Source organism: Bubalus kerabau, chromosome 17 (genome assembly GCF_029407905.1).
Source record: "Bubalus kerabau isolate K-KA32 ecotype Philippines breed swamp buffalo chromosome 17, PCC_UOA_SB_1v2, whole genome shotgun sequence".
Classification (NCBI taxonomy): domain Eukaryota; kingdom Metazoa; phylum Chordata; class Mammalia; order Artiodactyla; family Bovidae; genus Bubalus; species Bubalus kerabau.
The window spans coordinates 51,138,867-51,151,456 of NC_073640.1; the positions used below are offsets into that span (position 1 = coordinate 51,138,867).

At 50.7% G+C, this 12,590-nt stretch overlaps 1 protein-coding gene across 1 annotated transcript in view; it reads left to right on the forward strand.

The window, feature by feature from the left end:
• The window catches only part of SIPA1L3 (signal induced proliferation associated 1 like 3), a 254,992-nt gene that overhangs the window by 161,687 nt on the left and 80,715 nt on the right, over positions 1-12,590 (forward strand). The window contains exons 8-11 of the mRNA XM_055553137.1: positions 2,246-2,434; positions 3,246-3,420; positions 5,547-5,650; positions 8,694-8,851. Of these exons, the coding sequence (XP_055409112.1) occupies positions 2,246-2,434; positions 3,246-3,420; positions 5,547-5,650; positions 8,694-8,851 (626 nt within the window). The remainder of the gene's footprint in view (positions 1-2,245; positions 2,435-3,245; positions 3,421-5,546; positions 5,651-8,693; positions 8,852-12,590) is intronic.

Sequence of the window (12,590 nt, forward strand, 5' to 3'; positions counted from 1 at the left end):
ACATGTATCTTTGGAAAAAAGCTTCAAATGCTTAATTTCATAACATATAAATATAATGCACATAACAAAGATATAGCAAGAAACTTCCACCTACCCACAAATTGGAAAAAACCCTGATGCTGGGAAAGGCTGGGGGCAGGAGAAGAGGGTGACAGAGGATGAGATGGTTGGATGGCAACATGGACTCAATGGATATGAGTTGGAGCAAACTCCGGGAGATGGTGAAAGACAGGGGAGCCTGGGCATGCTGTAGTCCATGGGGTTGCAGAGTCAGACATGACTGAGTGACTGAACAGCAGCAACAACCCAGAAATTGCTATATTCATCATTTCTGAAACACCTCTGTATTGGCCACGATGCTTTCAGCTCTAAGAAAACTTTAAGTTTGTAAAGTGCCAGATAGTAATTGTCTTAGGTTCTGTGGGGCACATGGTCTTCTTCAGACTATTGAACTCTAATGTAGTGTGCAGGCAGCCACAGGTAAAACAAACGAGTGTTTTTTTATTAGTGTTCTAATAAAACTTGACTTTATAGACACTTAAGTTTGAATATCATATACTTTTCTCATCACACGATATTAATTTTTTCAACCATTTAGAAATGTAAAACATTGCAGGCAGTGGACCAGATCCAAATCACCTGTGGAAAAACGTACAACCCAACCAACGCAAGGCACTGCAGCAGTGAAGTGAGGGGTGAATGCTGGTAGCCAGCCTTTTATTTATGCATTTTGCAGCACAGTTCAAAAAACACAAATTATAATGATGATAGTATCTAACATAGAGCTCTTCCTGTGTCTCAAACACTTATCCTAAGGACTTCAAAAATATTAACTCATGTACACCTCAAAGCAATCCTAACATACTGTTATTATCACTTCCTTTTTATGGAAAAGGGAACTGAGGCACGGAGAGGTTGAGTGCATGCCTCGTGCTAGAATCTGAGCCTGGGCAGTTGGAGTCCTGAGTCCACGCTCTTAACCTCTGTGTCATGTTGCTTCTACTAGAAAGATAAAGGTAGTGAAGACCATGTAGGGTTCTCATATAATTCAACTGCAGTGTAAATTGCAACCTGCTAAATATCAGTTCAGCTCTGCAACCTGCTAAAACAACACTAACATATTTCTTTCTGTGGTATTGCTCTTTTATTGTATAGGGTGTTTTCAGCTTTTTTAAAAATTAACGTTGTTTAGTTGCAGAGTCAAACCTGACTCTTTTGTGATCCCACAGATTGTAGCCTACCAGGCTCCTCTCTGTCCGTGGGATTTCCCAGGCAAGGATACTGGAGTGGGTTGCCATTTCCTTTTCCACTGACTAAAGGTTTTAAAATCTGACTGCACATCAGAATTCCCTGAGAAGTATTAAAATAGAATAGGTATGTAAATACACAGTTATGTCAGTGTGTGTATACTGCACACATACATGTATACATGCATACAAGCCTGGGCCCCACCACCAAGCAGCTGAATCAGAGCCCTTGGTTGTGGTTTTGACAGGAAACCAGTGCTACGGTTCAAGACCCACGATGGTGCTGGTGTCTGGGGCAGGCAGGTGTCTTGCCTAAGAGTGTGTGGTAACAGACTTCCCTGGTGGCTCAGACGGTAAAGAATCTGCCTGCAATGCGGGAGACTCGGGTTCGGTCCCTGGGTCAGGAAGATCCCCTGGAGAAGGGAATGGCTACCAACTCCAGTTTTCTTGCCTGGAGAATTCCATAGACAGAGGAACCTGGTGGGCTCCAGTCCATGGTGTCTCAAAGAGTTGGGCATGAGTGAGCAACTAAGTATACATTATGGTAATACATGTACATGTATTACAGTGATAACACAGTAAAAGTGTTTGTTAGCGGGCCGACATTGTGGTGCCTATTTTATTCACTATACTTTTTATTACCTGAACACAATCCACCTCCCCACCTGCGTATCAGCTCCAGGAAAACAGGGGTCTTTGTTTTTTCACCACGCTAAAGAGGGCCCTGGGACAATATTTGTTGAACAAACAAAGGCTGTTCCATCCAGTGTCCCAACACTCCCTGGAAGCTGAGGTGGAGCAATAGGAAGTCACTTGGTCAAGATCTCACAGCCAAGGGGCAGCAAGTTCAAGTTCGTTCAGACCCAGTGCTTTCCGGCCCCAGAGTCCAAGCTTCTGACTATCACACATGCTGCTGTGAGAACAGAACAGCCTCGTGGGCCCTCTCTCGTTCCTTGCTGCGTCCTGAGAGCCTCGTCTCCCCCTTCTCCCTGGAGCAGCTCACCACCTTGCGGGGCTCCATCCTGGAGGACGCCACGCCCACCGCCATGAAGCACGGGACCGGGCGGGGCCTGCCCCTGCGGGACGCCCTGGAGTACGTCATCCCCGAGCTCAACATCCACTGCTTGCGCCTGGCTCTCAACACTCCCAAGGTGACGGAGCAGCTGCTGAAGCTCGACGAGCAAGGGGTGAGCCAGGGCCCGGCAGGGGTGGGGGTGCAGGGGCAGCAGCCTGCAGCCCCACTGCCCGACCCTCTTCCATCTCACTTTTTTTTTTTTCCCTCCAAAGAACAGAAACCCACTCAGGCTAGTTCCAGTAAGAGGAGGGACCTTCTATCAAGTTCTAGGGCTGCCAGGAGCCGGCACGTGACTGCTGGGGCTCCCAGGGGAGATAGTCTAGGACTGAGGCAGCCACCGGGTCCCCGTGTGTGTCAGTGCTTCTGCTCCCTCGCTGCATACTGCCTCCCACAGCTCCCAGAGGTGCTATTAGGATGAGAGCCTTGTACAGGCCCCAGCTAGCTGACCCTCAGTCCCAGAAGAGCCTCTCCCGGCCCCATGCTTAGGTCACGTGACTGTCCGTGGTCCAGTGACCAGGGCATCAGGGACACATAAAACAAACATGGCTCCCAGGGCTCTCCCCCCAAGAAATAACTTCGACCCCACTGAGCCCTCCAGAACAGCCTTTTGCAGAACCCTAGCCAGTTCCAGCCCACCTACTGTGGGAAGCCGGCCAGGGTGACCATCTTTCCCTCGAGAGAGCACCACCCTCCACCCTGTAGAAAGCCTGGGCGTGGTGGCGGTGCCCCTTGCAGTGCCCCTCTGGAAACGCGGAGAGGGAGAGAGACGGCCGGAACATGCCCCCACACCTCTTTTCTTCTCTGGCTGCGCTGCGGCACTGAACCCCTACATAACCCCAGCAGCCAGGGAGAGCCCCCTCTGTCCCGCTCCCTCTTCCATCTCTGCCTGGCCTGCCTCCCTGACGCCGCTCTCACCTCTGCAGCTCTGCCGGAAGCACAAAGTGGGCATCCTCTACTGCAAGGCCGGCCAGAGCTCAGAGGAGGAGATGTACAACAACGAGGAGGCCGGCCCAGCCTTCGAAGAGTTCCTCTCCCTCATCGGGGAGAAGGTCTGCCTGAAGGGCTTCACCAAGTACGCCGCCCAGCTGGACGTCAAGAGTAAGTGGCTGCAGTGGGTGGCCTGGTGGGGGGAGCCCTGACCAGCTAACTTATCCCACGGGCCTATGGTCCAAAGGCCTGGTGTTACCCTGGGGAGCACGCAGGGCAGCGGGCGTTCAAGGACTCGGCTGGTGACAGTGTGGGTGGTGCAGGCACTCTGGATAAGAGTGTTGCGTGTTCTAGTAAAGCCTGAAGATTGTCCTGCTCTGTGTCTCAGCACCTGCACTCCCAGACATGTGCTCTGAGATCCCGAGCATGTGCGTGCCCAGAGGGGTCCTGAGGGGGTCACAGCCACAGACACCTGCGTGGTGCCCACTGTGCCCAAGGACCCCAGGAAACACAGTGCTCCTGGCCAGTCTCCCAGATGACAGCCACCTGGAGGTCACCTGGCCCTGGTGCTGGCCAGCCATGGCTTCAGTGACCTCACCTGTCACAGCTTATCCCCTGGGATGTCAGCCCACAAGAACAGGCATTCCTTGGTCTGTTCTATTGCTGCTTCCCTCACACCTACAAGTAAATAAAGCTGGGGTCCTAAGGGGCCGAGGCATAGGCCTCCGGGGTGAGTGTGACACCCTGGAGTCAGTTGCAGCGCGGCCTGGGGGTTCCGTGAGACGTGCAGCGGAAACCAGCTCCTGGTGTCCTGCCTGGACAGGGAGGAGCGACTCAAGGTGATAGAAGGAAATATGGGGACCCTGACCTTGTATCGGGCCCAGGCCTGGACAACAGTGTGACCTGAGAGGGGTGAGTTGGAATAAAATAGAGAAGGAATAAGAAATGCGTTCCAAGAAAAAGAAACAGCACATGCGAAAGCCCTGAGGTCCCAAGGCTTCAGGGAATAAATGGGAAGGACGAACTGAGGGAGGCCGGCAGGGGCCTCACATGCAGGACCTTCACTGCTAAAGATTAGTGATTTGGGTCTCTTTCCTATGAGAATTTTGAAACTCATAAGAGGCAGCATTGAATACTATTAAGAAAACATGCTGGGAACTTCCTTCATGGTTCACTGGCTAAGACTCCACACTTCCAGTACAGGGGGCACGGGTTCAGTCCCTGGTCGGGGAACTAAGATCCCACATGCCATGTGGCCCAGAAAACAACAAAAAAGAACAATGCATGGCATGTCCAAAATTTTTTAAAAAAGAAAACACACTCTGGAGTCAGAAAGTCTGAGTTCCAGTTCAAGCCCCCACCACTCACTGCAGTGTGTAAGCCCCGGCGTGAGTCGCTCCATCCGTGTGCCTCAGTTTCCCCCTTGGAGTCCACAATCAGGTGGGTTTCTCCCCAGTCATAACACCCTGCTGTTAGAGAAGAATGTGTCTTGACACTCAGGATTATCATTTCCTTCTTCATAGTTTGGCAATCTGTATATGCATCTCTAAACAATATAATCCATTTTGCTTGTTTGGGGATATAAAGTGAATGGAATTATACAGTTTGTGCGCCTTTGTGCCTGGCACCTTTCGTTCAGCGTTGCATTTGTGGGGTTTGCCCGTGTGCTGGCTGTGACTCATTCATTTTCGTGGCTGTGTCTTTCTCCACAGTGTGAACTGTGTATCCCTGGGATTGACGTATTGAGAATAGTTGTACCCATATCCTGGGGCACTCGTGTATGATTTCTCTAGGCTGTGATCCTAGGAGATAAAGTGCTTGGGTCATCAGTGAAGCCTGTCTTCAGGTTCAGTAACTATTACTCACGTTTTCCGAAGTGACTGTACCAATTTACACACCTCACCAGCTGCACAAAGGGTTCTGGTTGCTCCACACCCTCACCAGCCCGTGGCATTGTCAGACTTTGAAATGTTTACCAGTCTGGTGGGTGCTTAATATAAGATTTCCTTTTTATCTTAATGTACTGAAATTTTATTGTTGTTGCTGTTATTGTTATTGCGGCTGTGTGACATGTGGGATCTTAGTTCCCCAACCAGGAATCAAACCCACATGCCCTGCATTGGAAAGACGAGAGTCTTAACTACCGGACCACCAGGCACATCTCTAAATTTACTGAGCTTTAAAGGGTGAAGTTAAATGAAAACATCAACTTAAAAACTAACACAGATGGCATGTGGGACATGGCAGGAGCCCAGAGGCTTTGGAGACGTGGTGCTTAACTGGTGTTTCTGTTTCAGCTGACTCCACGGGAACCCACTCCCTCTACACAACGTACCAGGACTACGAGATCATGTTCCACGTCTCCACCCTGCTCCCGTACACCCCCAACAACAGGCAGCAGGTCAGTGGGGCCCAGGGTGGGGGCTCCAAGTGACTTCTGGTTGATGCACAGGGAACCCAAGGCACCTTCCCTCCCGACAGCCTTTGGCTGGCTGCCGGCCCGGCACCGGCTCTCCTGGCACCATCTCATGCAGCAGGTGGAGGCCTTCAGCCCTGGAGGCCCTCTCCACCACAGTCTCATCATCTGGGGCTTGGAGACTAGATCAGGTGTCATTCGATGTCACTTTTTTGTTCTGGCTATTCCTTGGCCACCCTGCTACCCCAGCTCTTCTCAAGGGTCTCTTGAGTCATCAAGGGTCCTGTGGGGAAGACCCAAGTGGATCAGTCAATATTATTTTGACTGCAAGTGACAGAGTACAAATCAAATTGAGTAAAAGCAAAAAATGAGATTTACCGAGTTATATAATTCTTAAGTATAATTCCAATACTTTGGCCACCTGATACCAAGAGCTGACTCATTGAAAACATCCTAATTCTGGGAAAGACCAAGGGCAGGAGGAGAAGGGGGCGACAGAGGATGAGATGGGATGAGATGGTTGGATGGCATCACTAACTCAATGGACATGAGTTTGAGCAAGCTCCAGAGATGGTGAAGGACAGGGAAGCCTGGGCATGCTGCAGTCCATGGGGTCGCAAAGAGTCGGACACGACTGAGCGACTGAACAACAATTGTCAAGTACTGGGAGAGGGCTAGCTTTAGGTATGGCTGGATCCAGGGGCTCAGACAGTGTCAGGAGTTCTTCCCATTTCTCACCTCTGCTTTTATTCTTAGTGGTTGTATTCACAGATCTTCCCAAGGAGTGGCAGCCCTCACCTTACATCCCACCAGCTTAGCTCCCTCAGGAGAAAGAGAGCTCTGCCTTGCAAGTATCCCAAAAATGTTTCCGGGCTAAATCTCATTGCACCACCCACTTGCCAGGCCCAGGGCAGGGATAGAATAGACTGATTGGCCAAACCTGAAGCATGTGCCCCGCCCCCCCCCAGAGAGGGCCAGTGGGAGGTGCTTTCCCAAAGGGGATGGACACGGCTGCCTGGAGGAGGAGGAGGTGCTGGGTGGGCACAACAGCTACTATGTGCTGCCAGGGCCTCCTCTCCTGGACACGCCATGCATGTCCAGGAGCTGTTTCTCATGAACAGAAACCCCACAGGCTTTTGATGGTTTAGGAAGTGTACGTATTTTTTCCTGTTGGTATGGGGTTTCCCAGGTGACTCAGTGGTAAAGAATACACCTGCAGGAAACCTAGGTTCAGTTCCTGGGTCAGGAAGATGATCTGGAGTAAGAAGTAGCAGCCCACTCCAGTATTCTTGCCTGAAGAATCCCATGGACAGAGGAGTTTGGCGGGCTGTAGTCCATGGGGTCACAGAGTCGGACACAGCTGAGCACACACACCACACCACCGCAGGTGGCAGTGTGCATTCTGCTGGCCAAAGTGGTCAAACGTCAGTGATTTTTAGAAAGTTCGCTAGTAGCAGCTGTAAGAGCATTGCTCTCATTGAACCTGAGTTGGCGTTCTTCGTCTGCCACTTCCTCACTGTGTCATCTCACCTCCCTGGGCCTCGGGTCCCTGCTCCGAAATGGGCAGAACGATAGCACCCATATCTCAGGGTCGTGGGGAAGGGACCCTGCCCTTGTGTGTGAAAACAGAGCTCATGGCAGGGCCCAGCACAGGAGGCACATGGGAAGAAGCTGAACGTACTCCTGGAGGCGTGGTGGGGAAAGCTTGGGTTGTGGGGCCAAGCAGAAGTGGGTTCAGGTCACAGCTCCTCCCTCCATGACTCTGGACTGAGGGCAAGACGTTTAACCCCCATGAACCTAACTTTTCTCATAAACAAAAGGAGGTCTGATGAATTAATCCCTCACAGGACTTGTTGTAAAGATGAAATGAGGTTACAGCTTTCATATGTGGGTGTAAAACGCCTGGTTCAGGGCTGATCACAATAAATGGGTGCTTAAGCAGTTTAGTTTAATCCTGTGTGAAACACACAGAGAGCCAGCGGTTCAGCAGTGTGTATTGTGCCGCTGAGTGTGACCAGATTTCACACTCCCGGCCACCTCACGTAGAGTTGCATGCAACACCCCCCATCAGCGGGAATTCCTAACGGTTATATGAAGGCTAAACTTCTGTACCTAAGAACAATGTGGGCTTCCCTGGACATCCAGTGATTGAGACTCTGCACTTCCACCGCAGGGGGTGCGGGTTCGATCCCTGGCTGGGAAGCTAAATCCCACATGCCCACACGGTCTGGCCAAAAAAAAAAAAGAACAATGTAATTTTAGCAAAAAAGTAAAATGCAAGAGTACATCATCGCCTTTAAAGATGACAGTTTTTCTCAGAGGCCATGACAGGCAGGGGGGAAATGATGGGGTTCCTGTGGGCTGATCTGAGGCTATCACCCCAGCCTTCTCAACTCAGGTAGCCAGAGATGGGCCCTGCCAGCGGTCTTGAGGCTGCCTCTGCCAGTGTCCATGAATGTGACCTTGAGCAAGTCAAAAGCTGCCAGACCGTGCTGTCCTCCAGCTGATGTTTCTTGAACACCTGCTGTGTGCCAGGCCCTGCTCTAGGCACTGAGGATAAAGCACCTGGCAGCGAACAAAGCAGACAAAATCCTTGTTCTCCAGGAGTTGCCACGTTAGTGGGAAAAGACAGAAACAAAAGGAAGAGGGGCAGCCACTTGTTAAGATGAGTGTGGACGAGGAACACACTGTTACTCGAGTAACAGGCAGAAAAGCAGAGGGGGTGACATCATGGGTAAGACAGTCAAGGCCTCATGGGAGGGTGACATTTCAGCCCAGACCTGAAGGAGGGCAGGCAGGAGCAAGCCATGTGCGGATCTGGGGGAAGAAGTTCCAGGCCTCAGGATGGTCCGCGGGAACCTCAGGAAAGGAAAGGTTTCTGATTCATTCAAGGATTAGCAGGAGGCTGGTGTGGCTGGGGCAGAGAGGGAGTGTGGCAGGAGCCAGCAGAGAGGTGACGGGGCGGGTCATGAACGTGGAGCCTACCCTGACGTTTTCCTCTCCCCCGCCACTGTCTCCCCACCACCAGCTGCTGAGGAAGAGGCACATAGGCAACGACATCGTGACCATCATCTTCCAGGAGCCCGGGGCGCTGCCGTTCACCCCCAAGAACATCCGCTCCCACTTTCAGCATGTCTTCATCATTGTCCGGGCCCACAACCCCTGCACTGATAACGTCTGCTACAGGTACATGCCCCGCCCGCCCCCTGCATGCACAGGAAGTCAGGAAAGCTGGGGAGCAGCCAGCAGCCGGGGAGCATGGGGGTCGGGGGAGCGAGGGCACGGCTGGCCCAGGCAGACAGCCGCCCACGTTTCTTGTCCGTGCTTCAGTAAGGGAGCTCTACTCATTCATTCCCACACCTCCTGAGAGAGTGGTTCTTAACCAGAAAGGGCCATGTCATCCCAGTTTCGACAAAGAAACCACCTGGAATTTGTTTTTGCCTGGAGTCTTTCGGTTGCAAGTGACAGAAAACCCACCTCAAAAAGGCAGTCACAGGGCTTCCCTGGCAGTCCAGTGGTTAAGACTGTGCTCTTCCAGTGCAGAGGGCACAGGTTCGATCCCTGGTCGGGGAACTAGGATCTCACATGCCTCATGGTGCACGAAAAGAACGTGAATAAATAAATGAAGAGGCAGTCTTACATGCTGGCTCTCATAAATGACACATTCAGGCCCACCTGGAGGTGTTCCACTTCCCTGTACATCATTTCATTTGCTGGCAGCGCCAAGTTTAGCATCTTGCCAGCTGCAGACCCAGCAGAAAGAGAGCCTACTTTTCCCAGGAAAAGGAGCCCAAGCGGATTCATTTTGATATTTGGCAAAACTAATACAATTATGTAAAGTTTAAAAATAAAATAAAATTAAAAAAAACAAAACAAACAAAAAAAAAATTGAATTACAAAAAAAAAAAAAAAAGGAGCCCCAGAACTGAGGCTCATTGACCCATGTGGGGTCATGTGCCCATCCCAGAGCAAGACTATCAGCTGTGCTGGGCATGGGGCGTGTGGCTGAGAGGCACCAGAGTGTGGCCCAAAGGAAGACCGGAAGATGCAAGGATGGAGGCAGGGCAGACAGGGGCGGCCCCCTCAGGAAACAGAGCTGAGGGTTCTTAATTTGAAGATCAATAAGTGACACAAGGGACTTCCCCGGTGGTCCAGTGGCTAAAGTTCCACGTTCCCAGTGCTGGGGGCCCGGGTTCAATCCCTGGTCAGGGAACTAGGTCCTTCATACCACAACAAAGACCCAGTGCAGCAAATAAATAAATATATTAAATAATACTGTGTTACAAACTTCAGTCCCGTTCAGTGTCCTCCCCAAGCACCAGTCTCATTGGAGAACATGGCCAGCCCCCACAGGACAAATGGAAAGTGCCCTGGATGTGGAGTGAGGAGAGTGCTGTGGTTCTTGAAAACCAGCCCATCAATAATGTGGGCCCGGGCCAAGATCTGCATTGGTCCCTGGTCAGCATCGCAGACACCGGGGCCTGGGCTTGGGAGTGTTCAGTTCGGTTCAGTCGCTCAGTGGTGTCCGACTCTTTGTGACCTCATGAGCCACAGCACTCCAGGCCTCCCTGTCCATCACCAACTCCCGGAGTCCACCCAAACCCATGTCCATTGAGTCGGTGATGCCATCCAACCATCTCATTTCCTCTGTTGTCCCCTTTTCCTCCTGCCCTCAGTCTTTCCCAGCATCAGGGTCTTTTCAAATGAGTCAGCTCTTCGCATCAGGTGGACAAAGTATTGGAGTTTCAGCTTCAACATCAGTCCTTCCAATGAACTCCCAGAACTGATCTGCTTTAGGATGGACTGGTTGGATTTCCTTACAGTCCAAGGGACTCTCAAGAGTCTTCTCCAACACCACAGTTCAAAAGTATCAATTCTTTGGCTCTCAGCCTTCTTTATACTCCAACTCTTACATCCATACATGACCACTGGAAAAACCATAACCTTGACTAGATGGACCTTTGTTGGCAAAGTAATGTTAGTTTACATTTAAAGGGGGAAAAAAAGTTTGAAATTAGATACAAAAGGTAAAATTTTTTTAAGTTAAAGATCAAAATTCACCTTTTATCTCTTAAGTCCTCATCATCCCATTGCCCTCACAGAGGCAACCGCTGTTAGCCATTTCCTGATAACTTAGGCCCATACAGGCAAATGTGTAGAAGTATTCCTTTTCCACCTTTTTAATACAGGTGGTATCATATCCCACACACTGTTTGTTCTGCATCCTGTATTTTTTCACTCAGCAGAATTTGAGAACTTTGCACACCAGTCTGCAAAGCGTTTTTCCCTTCTTTATGACTGCGTATTATTCCATTACATAGATGCCTAAGAATCTCCCCCTATGCCGTAGTGACAGGTATTGGGGTTGTTTGCTGTCACCTGTTACCACAGTCCACCTTGCAGTGCTATTATTAACACATTCCCTCCACATAGTTTTGTGAGGGAGGGGCGGTTGTTTGTTTTTGGGCATGCTGTGCTGCCTGTGAGATCTTAGTTCCCTGGCCAAGGATTGAACCCGGGCCCTCGGCAGTGAAAGCACTGAGTCTTAACCAGTGGACCACCCAGGAATTCCCCATAACCTAGTTGAGACTCTCATAGCACACAGCTGGGATAGGTAAGGTCCTCAGCATGGAGTTACCGGGCCAAACGGTACGTGCATAGGTGCCCTGGGTAGACTCGATGGAATTGCCAAGAACCTACCAGTTTCTTCTCATTTGACTCATTTGAAAAGACCCTGATAGTGAGAAAGATTGAAGGCGGAAGGAGAAGGGGACGACAGAGGACGAGATGGCTGAATGGCATCACCGACTCAATGGACATGAGTTTGAGTAAACTCGGGGAATTGGTGAAGGGAGGCTTGGTGTACTGCAGTCCATGGGGCCGCAGAGTCAGACGTGACTGAGCGACTGAACTGAACTGACCAGTTTCTTATCTGGGCCAGATATGTGAGAGAAGGCAGGGGGATTCCAGTATGCAGGAAGTGTTGTGGACCACCAGGCTGAGCCAGCACACCAGGTGGAAGGCCTGCGGCCCCTTCCCCCACCCATCGCCTGTTCCCAGGACAGAGCTCCAGCTCAGCGGGCTTGTGCCTCCAGGCTGCCTGTAGGCCTGAGGTTACAAAGATAGAGTTGTTCTTGAACACGCGCACACATGCACGCACACACCCTTATAGCACATCAGAGGCAGGAGGCTGCTGGGTGAGCCCTTCTCCCCTTTCTAACCGTGAGCTCCCCTCTCCTACCTGGCTTATCACAGGAGCCTGCGGCTGACCTCCGCGCTTTCTGGGCCAGCCTTCATGTGGTTTCCAGAGGGTTTCTTTTTGTTCTGACGGACCAAGCTTTCTTGTTTTTTTTTTTTGCAATTCAGAATATTTTCATTATGCAACATTTCAAATGTTCTGAAAAGTACAGAGAATAACAGACACCCATGTGCCCACCACCAGATCTCACAGATGTTAACATTTTGCCGTCTTTGCTTCAGCTCTCGCTTTAATTTTAAAGAAAGAAAATGTTAGAGATGCAACCAAACTGCCCCCTCCCACAACCCCTTTTCTCCCCTCCTGCACACACAGCTGTTCTCTGGACAGGCCTTCCCCTGTCCCCTCTTCTCCCCATGACCCTAGACACATTTCTGTCATAGAACTTGTCACACTGTAAAAGCTAAGTTTTTTTGTTTGTTTTTTTTTTAAGATTTATTTGTTTTATTTTTTGGCTGAGATGGATCTTTGTTACTGCACACTAGCTTTCTGTAACTGTGGTGAGCGGGAGCTACTCTCTAGCTGCCGTGCACGGGCTTCTCATTGTTGTGGCTTCTCTTGTTGCAGAACATGGACTCCAAGGGCACAGGCTTCAGTAGTTGCAGCTTTCGGGCTCTAGAACACTGGCTCAGTAGTTGTGGCACACAGGCTTAGTTGCTCCAGGGCAAC